The 10,725-nt window shown below is 31.1% G+C and overlaps 2 protein-coding genes across 3 annotated transcripts; both read left to right on the top strand.

Annotated features, from left to right (window-relative positions):
- The first annotated feature begins 3,635 nt into the window (after positions 1–3,635).
- Positions 3,636–6,664, top strand: LOC145935471 (uncharacterized). 2 transcript variants are annotated; one of them, XM_083036859.1, is made up of 4 exons: positions 3,636–4,396; positions 4,962–5,084; positions 5,553–5,688; positions 6,576–6,664. In XM_083036859.1, the coding sequence occupies exons 1-3, from the start codon at positions 4,345–4,347 to the stop codon at positions 5,669–5,671; spliced, it is 294 nt and encodes a 97-aa protein (XP_082892985.1). In that variant the 5' UTR covers positions 3,636–4,344; the 3' UTR covers positions 5,672–5,688; positions 6,576–6,664. The 2 variants fall into 2 exon arrangements, with proteins under 2 accessions (XP_082892985.1, XP_082892984.1); XM_083036858.1 differs by having other exon boundaries at positions 5,553–5,662; positions 6,576–6,662.
- A 902-nt stretch (positions 6,665–7,566) lies between these two features.
- LOC145935666 (uncharacterized) lies at positions 7,567–8,838 on the top strand. Its single transcript, XM_083037182.1, has 3 exons — positions 7,567–7,671; positions 7,891–8,004; positions 8,287–8,838. The coding sequence occupies exons 1-3, from the start codon at positions 7,629–7,631 to the stop codon at positions 8,691–8,693; spliced, it is 564 nt and encodes a 187-aa protein (XP_082893308.1). The 5' UTR covers positions 7,567–7,628; the 3' UTR covers positions 8,694–8,838.
- The last annotated feature ends 1,887 nt before the right edge of the window (positions 8,839–10,725 follow it).

Genomic DNA, 10,725 nt, shown 5'->3' with positions numbered 1-10,725 from the left:
CGTATATTCGATAAAAACCAAAAAAAATTTTTTTTGGAGACAAGACGTCTGAACACGCCAAAGTCGTTATTGACTGCGTATTTAGGTTAAGGTAATGTCTTATGCACAAGTCTGTGCGTTGCCATGCATTACGTTATGCACTATGCCTTATGCGTTATGCGTTATGCAAAAGTCTGTGCTCGGGCCTTAATAATTGACACATGTATGTACAGAATTGCGCATTGCGCAGTTCCGCCGCGGAAGAAAGTTAACTGTCCGCTGAAAACCACGGAAAGTCGCTGAAAATCACGGAACGCCCGTGATTAGTCGAGGCTCTTGTTCCGCGATTTTCTGCGTACGCCGTTCCGCTGTATGGGTTTGCACCCTGTCTGTTAATTTGATTACGCGGTATTATCGTCTCTCCGGGATTCGATCGGATTTGCGTATCGCGACTGTGCATTGTCGCGTCTTTGTATAATTGCGTAGTGTGTTTGAGAGAATGTCGTCGTAGTGTGAGAATCTTGTCGCGGGACGTATATCCGATCGCAGGGCGTTCGAAAATAGAGTTCGCGTGAAGTATCTATTGTAGCGAAAACATGTGATACTCGCGACCATCGGCGAGAGAGCGGGAACGTGAGAGAGATCGCGAGAGCGAGAGAAAGAGCGAAGTCTCAGGCACGTGCCGTCGGGAATCGATCGCGCCGTATTAGATTGCGCCGAGAAAGAATATCTTGTAATTCCTCGTTTTCGAAAACTTCTGATCTACTCTCATAGCGCGCGCTAATTCTATTAGTAGTCTCGTGACTATTGTGTCTTGTATTCCGTGATCGCGAAATCGTGCGATACGGGATATTGCGTCCGTCTTGTCTCATAGCCGATTGTCGTTTTTGGCAATTAATGTAATTATCACTCTCGGATTTTTTTTTGCATTTTGTATTGTTTATTATTATTATTTTTTTATAAGATTATTCCTGTTATTCGCTTTATATTCCGTTTTTTTAAATATTTTTTTTGTCATAATAAATTTATGTTAATTTTTTGTTAATAATCCGAGTTTTTTATTTGGAGTTTTGTCTCGTCCCGGCAACTTGTAGATCTTGAGTTCGATTCCCTTCGCGATTTTGATATCCTGCAGTCTATTAGTTTCGCGGCAACAGCACCCTGCCTCTCTACCGTTAGGAGAGCTGATCGGCCAAGATTTAGCGTCGGATTATCTCGCGAAGTGACGCGTGAAAGACCGTGTCTGGCGCCCAATATTAATTAACGTTTCGCGAATATTGCGGCCTTTTCCTCCGCTGCGGTACGCGCGGAGCGCCCTACATCCGAGTTCCATACGCGCGGGTTAAAATCATTCCTTTTTGTTGACGGCCCCGCTCCGTTCTTCCGACTTTTCGCGAGTCGGAAGAAAAAGTCGTCGCAATATATATATATATATATACAGAGTGTTTCATTTTAATTTCCCTAAGCAAATATTTGGAAAAATAAGATACGAAAATTTATACTATGTAACACTGTGTAACACAGTGTCTCACTGTGTTCTGTAGTTGGAAAGCACCATATATATATATATATATATATATATATATATGTACAGGGTGTCCCATTTTAATCTATCACTCCTCGTAACTTTGCAGGAAACGATCGTAGAAAAAAATGTTTCATATAAAAGTTTTTTTACTTCGAGGGGGACATTAGATGATGTCATTGGTTTGACCTTGAATAGTCATTTGAAGGTCACGTGAAGATCATCGATGTTTTCTTAAATGGAACCCCCTATTTTTTATTGTATATTCTTGTAACCCTTGTCGAGACGTTTTCAAAACATTACCTATGTTGGTCTTTTGCGCAAGCCGTTCCCAAAATACGAAGTTTCAAAGTTGACATATCATCGGCATTCGCATTATCCGATGTACACCGCGGGGAGGTTGTTCAGTCGAATTTATACATCAAGCGATACGTATCATATCAACGATTTCCTGTGGCGGATAGTCTGCCATATTTCAGAATTGATGAAAAGAACTTTCCAAGCACCGAAAACAATGCTATGGCATCAAAATGAATCAATGTGATCTGCTTGGTCACACAAAAGGAATAAAATTACTCGACTAGCGAAGTTTAGAAAAGTATTCCAGAATTATTGTATTTCAAAATTGATGAAAATGAGTTACAAAGAGTAACAGTCGTAAAATTGCTTTTGCGACGTATACAAAATATTTTCGAAAAAAGTTAAAGTATTTAAAAGTTTTTACAAGTTTTTAAAAAGTTTTCGAACACCTTTAATAAAATATTTTATCATTCTTAGGTATCCACACTGACCCGCAAGCACAATCACACACACACACACACAGTCTGCTTTTTTTTCGAGCCACTTGATGTACAAATTCGACTGAACAACCTCCCCGCTGTGTACATCGGATAATGTGAATGCCGATGATATGTCAACTTTGAAGCTTCGTATATTGGGAACGGCTTGCGCAAAAGACCCACATAGGTAGTGTTTTGAAAACGTCTCGACAAGGGTTACAAAAATATACAATAAAAAATAGGGGGTTCCATTTAAGAAAACATCGATGATCGTCACGTGACCTTCAAATGACTATTCAAGATCAAACCAATGACATCATCTTATGTCCCCCTCGAAGTCAAAAAACTTTTGTATAAAACATTTTTCTCTACGATCGTTTCCTGCAAAGTTACGAGGGGTGATAGATTAAAATGGGATATCCAGTATATATGTATATATGTTTTGCGTAGTATATATACAGGGTGTCCCGTAAAGACCGGATCAACTCTTCAGGGTAGATTCCTGAGATCATTTTAAGACGAAAATCCTAATACCAAAATGTCGAGGCTATAATAGTTTTCGAATTATAAGCATTTATAGTTAACGAATCAGACCGCCTAAAGTTGGCGCGCTCAGGGATGACACAACGCAAAGCGCTAAAGGCGAAAACTGACTATCGTCCCTCTTAATTAATTTATTATTTATTGTTTTTGTTAAATTAATGTATTAAAATAATTATTTAATGTATTAATTTAATGTATGAAATGTTTTTAGTTTCTCCGAATTGTTTTAATAAAACGATTAAAGTATATTTGAATGAGTTTTATTTGGATATTAGCAATAATAGCTGCTTATTTTATTAAATAATTGTAAATACATTTGCTAACTACATATCTACTTATTTGATAACTACAGTTTTGTCTGTAAGATATGAAATTAATACCAAATTTCTGAAAGAAATATCATGTGATAGCTTGCGTTTTATGTATCACGTAAAAGTAAAAAATGTCCACTTCCAATATAAAAAAAAAGAAAATATTATATTGAACAATGCGCGTTTATAGAAATATCAATATAAGCAATCTTATTTTTGGATAAATAACCTTTATATCAATATTAACAAGAGAGGCGATAGTCAGTTTTCGCCTTTAGCACTTAACTTGTGTCACCCCTGAGTTGGCCAACTTTAAGCGATCTGATTCGTTAACTATAAATGCTTATAATTCAAAAACTATTATAGCCTTGACATTTTGGTACTGGGATTTTCGTCTTAAAATGATCTCAGGAATCTACCCTGAAGAGTTGATCCGGTCTTTACGAGACACCCTGTATATATATATGTATATATATATATATATATATATATATATATATACAGACTGGCCCACCGAAAACGTAACAGACATATTTTTTGGCATTTAACTATTTGGTCAAAAAATGCTCGGACAGGTCAACTTTGTTGTCAAGGGGGACATATTAATTGGCTATTTTCGTTCACCTAACTTCAACCCCAAAAAAGGGGTTAATTTCGCCCTAAAAATTTCACCCTAAAAATATGTCTGTTCGTTTTCGGTGGGCCACTTTATATATATATATATATATGTATATATATATGTATATATATATATATATATATATATATATATATATTCACTTTGGCTGCATTTACTTTGACGCTTTCAACGCTATAAGCATCTTCTGTCTTCGTTGCACATCGAATATCAAACGAAGACAGAAGATGCTTATAGCGCTGAAAACGTCCAAAGCGAACGCAGCCATTATGCGCATATCTGTGAAACGAAATCACGGATTTTTCCCTCCATTTGCCCGATGTGTGATGAGTTAATAAACGCAGGTTAGTTACCCGCCACAGAGCCTAAAAAGTATTAAATAATAGTAATAGTACTTTTTATGATAATATTCAATAATTATCTAATATTCTTTGTCAGAGTCAACCGTCATAAAAAGGAAGAAGTTGGGCGAGAAGGTGAAGAGGTTAGGTTAGAGGTTAGATTAACCGGCGTACTTGTTAAAAAGATACATAAAACTTTTTTCGGATTAAAACTTTTAGTATCCACGCGATGCCAAAATCAAAGAAAAAGAAGAATAAGTCAACAATGTCTTCGTTATCAGGTATTCTCTCTTTAATATTTTCAACATAATAGTTTTTCATTTATCTCCTATTTCTATATCATTTTCGTTGTTTGCCATTCTACATCAATATTATAACTATTTTTCTTGCATAAAAATTTCGCTTAATTTCTTATCTCATTATTATTCAGAATTAACAATAATAGTAATACATTTGACAAATTGATAACTAGAGATTATATAGGAACAATTTTTGTTTGTTCCTTGTACGCAACAATGAGCTCGCGAATTTTATTTAAAGTGATGAATCATTTAAATACACAAATTTTATTAAAAATTATAAAATTTGCCCTCTATTGCAATAGAATACAACGATAATGTTTATAACGTGACAAAAACTATCATAGTTTTATTATTCGATTAATTGCATTCATAAGCATACATCAATGCAAATCAATTCTTTATTAATTAGTACTACTGTTTATACATATAAAAATAATTTTTTACATATGAAGTTCAAAACTTTCTATCTCTTGCTTAATATTAAGGAAGGAATAATTTTTTATCTTGTAATGAAAGTAAAATGTAATTGTATTGATTTACTTAGATAAATGGGGTAATGTGATGCGGAGCATGCCTTATATCTTACTTACGGATATTATGAAGGAATGCAAAAATAAGGATAAGACAGGCAATATTGAAAGTTCAGTAAATGGACAGACAGTTGAAGGTTAGTATGTAAGAAAAGCAATTTATACTAGTTAATTTGACTGATAACTTATAATGTTAAAAATTAAAATACAATGGGTGTATAATGAGTTTCTTATCTTAAAAATGAGTAACGTTTTTTTTATCTTAAAAGTGTGTATATACTCAAAACTAATCAAGTAAAGAAAATTAGTTTTAAATACACTGTAACGCCATATTATTCAAAATAATTAACAATTAGTTATGTTTATAAATGATTGATAATTATATATAAAGAATTTCTTGATATATTGTAATTATGTTATATTACTTGTAATATTGTATGCGCTGTAATGATGCTACATTATTGATTCTTTTTAGTGTACGTATATATTATAAATGATTGCTTTGATTATTAGTTTTATACTATTATACATTAAATTACATAAAATTAGTATTATACAATATGCATTATTTTAAATAATTTAATATAATTTACATTTTTATGAAGTTAATATTAAACGAGATGAAACAACAATCGTCCACAAATTTTGGGAAATCTTTATCTACATATTTGCGAGAATTGACCCAAGGATCAATACATTGATGTACATCTCTCATGTGAGATAATTATTATGTGAATAATGGTAAAATATGGATCTCGTTGCAACAATTGAGTTAATACCTGAAAATCATCTTTCATTGGAAGATTGTTTATATCTACCTGTTTTTTTCTATTGTTTTCAATTTTGCTTGGTTGATTGAATTTGGAATTGTAGAAAAATGTTATTTTTATAAATTTTTACTTATTTCTTTTACTATCTATCCTTATATTATAAATATTGTAATAAGTATTAAAAATTACAATATGTAATTATACAATAGTTGAACAAATTATTTTTATATTTAGTAAAATATAAGATAATATTTGAAGGCACTTATATCTAAAATATTTTTTTTGACAATCAACATAATATAGCTAATAAAAAGAAAAAATATTTACAATTCATGTACATTACTTTTTTAATTTAGATTACAGCAAACATTTTGTTGGCATAAAAGTTAAAAAAATTATTATTAATTATAAATGTAAAAATAATATCTCAACATGTAGTAAAAATCTGTCTTTGCATGTGTTTGAAAATCTAAATTAACGTCCTATTGTTAGTGAAAATAAGAAGTTTTTTCATTGTAATTGTTTTTTTATATCATTTTTTTAATAAACATAAATTTTTTTTCTAAACTTTATCACAATCTTACTGTAATAAAAGGCCTCTAATATGTTACATTAATTTCACTTATCATACACATTTATAAACTTCTGGAAATATTCTATAATGCGTATAACATATCTGAATATGGATAATGTTAAGATAACTCCTTTTATTCGATATCCGTACTTCTATTGATTTGATTTAATAAGAGTGTGTTTATATATTTATTGCTTTTTCTAACATGCATGTATTACATTCGCATCTTGCAGTTTTATGTATATAAACGATGTATATGATATTAATAATAGAAATTGTTTTAGCTGATTCACTTTCATCGTCAACACAATTAGTGAAAGAACCACTTCAAAATGTGGCGAACAAACAATCTGTTAATGTAAATAATGAAGGAATACAGTCACTGAGATCACGGCAAATTCGTGATAATAAATTAATATGTGATAGGTAATATTCATTGATATTTATTAATTATTTCATTATTTTGTTTTTCTATGAAGTATTTATGTAGATAATAAACTTATCCTATTTAACTTTTACTATCTTTTGCTCGCTCGCTCATATGCCATGCTCACCTCGCTCATCGTCGCGCTTGCTTTTTTATTCTTAATTTATTTATCTTTTTAAACCTAACCTAACTTTATTCTATTTCTATCATAACTCATATTTATCATATTCCATTGTAGTAAATTATAAGGATTCTTAAATTATAGAAGATTAATACTTCTATCATTTTTATTTTTTTAGTAAAAGATTGTGTTTTTACATTTTCAATAATTGTTTATTGATTAATCATTTACATACATATTTGTGATTAAATTTCTACTTTTAACAATTAATTCCTTTACCAATTTTTATCAATTGTGTTGCTAGTAAATTATTTCCTTTAATATCTGTAATATTCACTTATTGAATGTGAGTAATTGTAAAATATTGGTCAGCAACTGTTATAGAATTTAAAACTATTTGTATATCTGTATCGACTCAAGTTCATAATGCCTAAAAAATGACAGAATAGTGAAATATATGAAATATATGAATTTTTTTTCGTTCGTTCAAACTTTCAGTATTATGTTTTCAATATAATTTAAATATTTTATTTTTTATATATTATTTATATATTATTTTATTATTTTTAATCGTATAAGCGCAATTAATTTTTGTTAATTTCACTAAAAAAAGAATTTTATATTTTTTTATCCATAGTGATAAACTACTTCACCTTTCTTCAGTTCAATCATCCAATAGTAAAACTGATATTCTTCAAAACTGTAATGAATATGAAAATACATCAAAAAATAAGGAAGATACACTGATTTCTTCCGCTGAGTTGTATACGTGACAGCAATGAATATTTTATGCATTCTGTGGAAGAGAATGTTAACACTATTTCTACTGATGGTATGTACTTAAAAATATAGTTTTTCTCAAGTAAAAGTTATTAATTTTGTATTATTCATAAATGTACATCTTATTAAAAACTTAATGTTAAGTGTCGTTGGATACGTAAAAATTTCTCTAAAATTATTTCATAAACCAGTGACAAATTTTATCTAAATTTATCTTGAAAAAAGTAGAATTTATGTTTAAATCATCAAATATTTTCGTATAATTTTGCAGATAGTATTGAAAGAACAGATCATGATGATACTGACTACATTTTTGATAACCCGATTGAAAGTCAATATAATGAGCTGTTAGAAAAGGACTACAATAATTGTCAGAATAATAACAGTAAATCTTTTGTTATCATTTTCACTTTTTCGTTACAATTTTGGAAGCATTAACCTATAATTTATTTATTGTCTGTAAGAAGTTTTGCAATCGACATTGACGAAAATTTGTATTTATGTACTTTCTGAAACATATATAATGCACAACATATTAAAAAAGTAACAATTTACTTTAAATTACTAGAAACGTATAATAAAATATATAAAGTTAAATTAATATTAATCTATCCCATACACACTTTTTGTACAAATTTAATGTGTGTTCTAATAACTGTTTTGTTAGGTCTAGAATGTTTTGATGTCACGACACATAAAGAAAATTCGGATTCAGAATATTGTCCTTCTGAACACAGTTCTATTTTGGCAGAAGCAGATTCCAATAATAACAAATTTCCTGATACAACTAATAATAGGAAGCAATCAAGTGGATCAACTAAAGATTCAAACAATACTTCGGGCTTTGAAGTATCTATACAGATTAATAATAGCAACGTAATTTGCCCTGATGACACTAATCTTAATATTGATCCATCTGAAGGATCTAAAGGTGGCAATAAGAAAATTGCTGCTTCTATTGCCAAAAAATGCAACCGAAGATTGCTCGACATCTTGCTACAGTTCACCGTAATGAACCTGAAGTTAAAAAGTTCATTGATCTTCAGTCAAATAATTTGGAAAGGAAAAAAATAATTGAAACAATAAGAAGAAATGGCAATTTTATTTATAATACTAATAATAATATTAATGAAGGAAAACTTATTGTATGCAGGCGCCCTCGAAAAGATAAGCAAAAAAGCGCAAAAGACTATACGGCTTGTGCAAAATGCAAGGGATTTTTAGTATCAGACGCCATTTTAAACAATGTACAGGTTATGCTAGTAAACAAACTAGATCAGTGTTAGTTATGGGCAGAGCGATTATCGGACGCATTAATCCAATTGCAGAAGAAACACTGAGAAAAGTAGTTTTTCCTGCACTCAGAGAAGATGAAATAACACGTATGACGAGTTGATTATTATGTTTGGTAACAGATTAAGCCGTAAATATCGCAAACAATATCAGCATAAGTTAATTCGTTCACATCTTAGATATCTTGGTCGTTTCTTAAAAGCAATGAGAGACTTAAATGCTCAAGTTACGGACATGATGTCAATTTATCATCCAACATTTTATGAAGATTGCATCAGAGCAGTTAACAGGATGTCTGCATTTGACGAGAGCACAAGTACGAGGGCAGTTCGATAAGTCAGTGACTTTTACAAGCTATGGCACTCAAATCGCAATCTAATTTTATTTCTGATATTTACCATCTTATTTAAGTATACACACCAAGTTTCAAGTAGATCTGTCAAATAGAAATTTTTTGACAGCGTTCTAAAGCGGATAAGTTTGTGTTTTTTGCTAAAATGGAAAAAAGTGAATTTCGTGTGCTAATAAAACATTACTTTTTGCGTGGAAAAACCATTAAGGAAACTGAAGAAAAGCTAAAAAAGTATTATGGGGACTCTGCTCCGTCGCATGGAATGGTTCACAAGTGGTTAACTGAATTTCGTTGTGGTCGTACAAGCACGAATGATGCTGAGCGCCCGGGACGTCCGAATGAGGTCACAACTGAAGAAACAGTCAATAAAATCCATGATATTGTATTGGACGACCGTCGAGTGAAGATACGCGAGATAACCAAGATGGTAAACATCTCAAACGTGTTTTTAATATCTTGCATAAACATTTGGGCATGAAGAAGCTGTCGGCCAGATGGGTGCCGCGCTTGCTCACAATCGACCAACAATCCCCATAATACTTTTTTAGCTTTTCTTCAGTTTCCTTAATGATTTTTCCACGCAAAAAGTAATGTTTTATTAGCACACAAAATTCACTTTTTTCCATTTTAGCAAAAAACACAAACTTATCCGCTTTAGAACGCTGTCAAAAAATTTCTATTGGACAGATCTACTTGAAACTTGGTGTGTATACTTAAATAAGATGGTAAATATCAGAAATAAAATTAGATTGCGATTTGAGTGTCATATCTTGTAAAAGTCACTGACTTATCGAACTGCCCTCGTACATACAAAGTGACAACAACACCACAACTAATGGGAACTTTACTTAAGAAAGTAGGAAATCTTTTAATTACTCAAAGTATAAAGAAGAAAGATTATGAAACAAAGAAAGATACTGAAGAATTCCTTGCTCTTCTTGTTGATGATTTTCCAACTAGTGTTAATAGAGCTGCTTTGGAAGCGCAGGAAGAAAATAGAAGGTGTAAAAAAACAGAACTACCTTTAATGGACGATATTGTAAAACTTCGTAATTATCTTGATGAAAAACGTAAGGCACTGTGCAAGATCCTAAAGAAAACATTTTGTTATACTAGTTGGTTGGAACTAGCAAAAGTAACTCTAATGTCAGTACAATTATTTAATCGTCGTAGAGCGGGCGAAATAGAACACCTTCTTATCAAAGATTTTGAGAATTACGTACAAATCTCAGAGAGCACAGATAAAGACTTATTTAGATCTCTGTCAGGTGCAGCACGAGAAATTGCAAAAAAATATGTAAGATTTATTATACGTGAAAAATTAATGCGTACTGTTCCTGTATTACTGTCAGCTCAATTATTTAGATGTATTGAATTTATTTTAAAATATCGAGAAAATGCTCGTGTTCCTGCTGCAAATCCGTATTTATTTGGAATTCCGGGATATAATAAAAGTTGTTT

The sequence above is a fragment of the Prenolepis imparis genome, unplaced genomic scaffold (assembly GCF_030444845.1).
Source record: "Prenolepis imparis isolate NDT839.2.m4 unplaced genomic scaffold, iyPreImpa1.0 SCAF_4, whole genome shotgun sequence".
Taxonomy (NCBI): Eukaryota; Metazoa; Arthropoda; class Insecta; order Hymenoptera; family Formicidae; genus Prenolepis; species Prenolepis imparis.
This window is presented reverse-complemented; position numbering and strand designations above follow the sequence as displayed.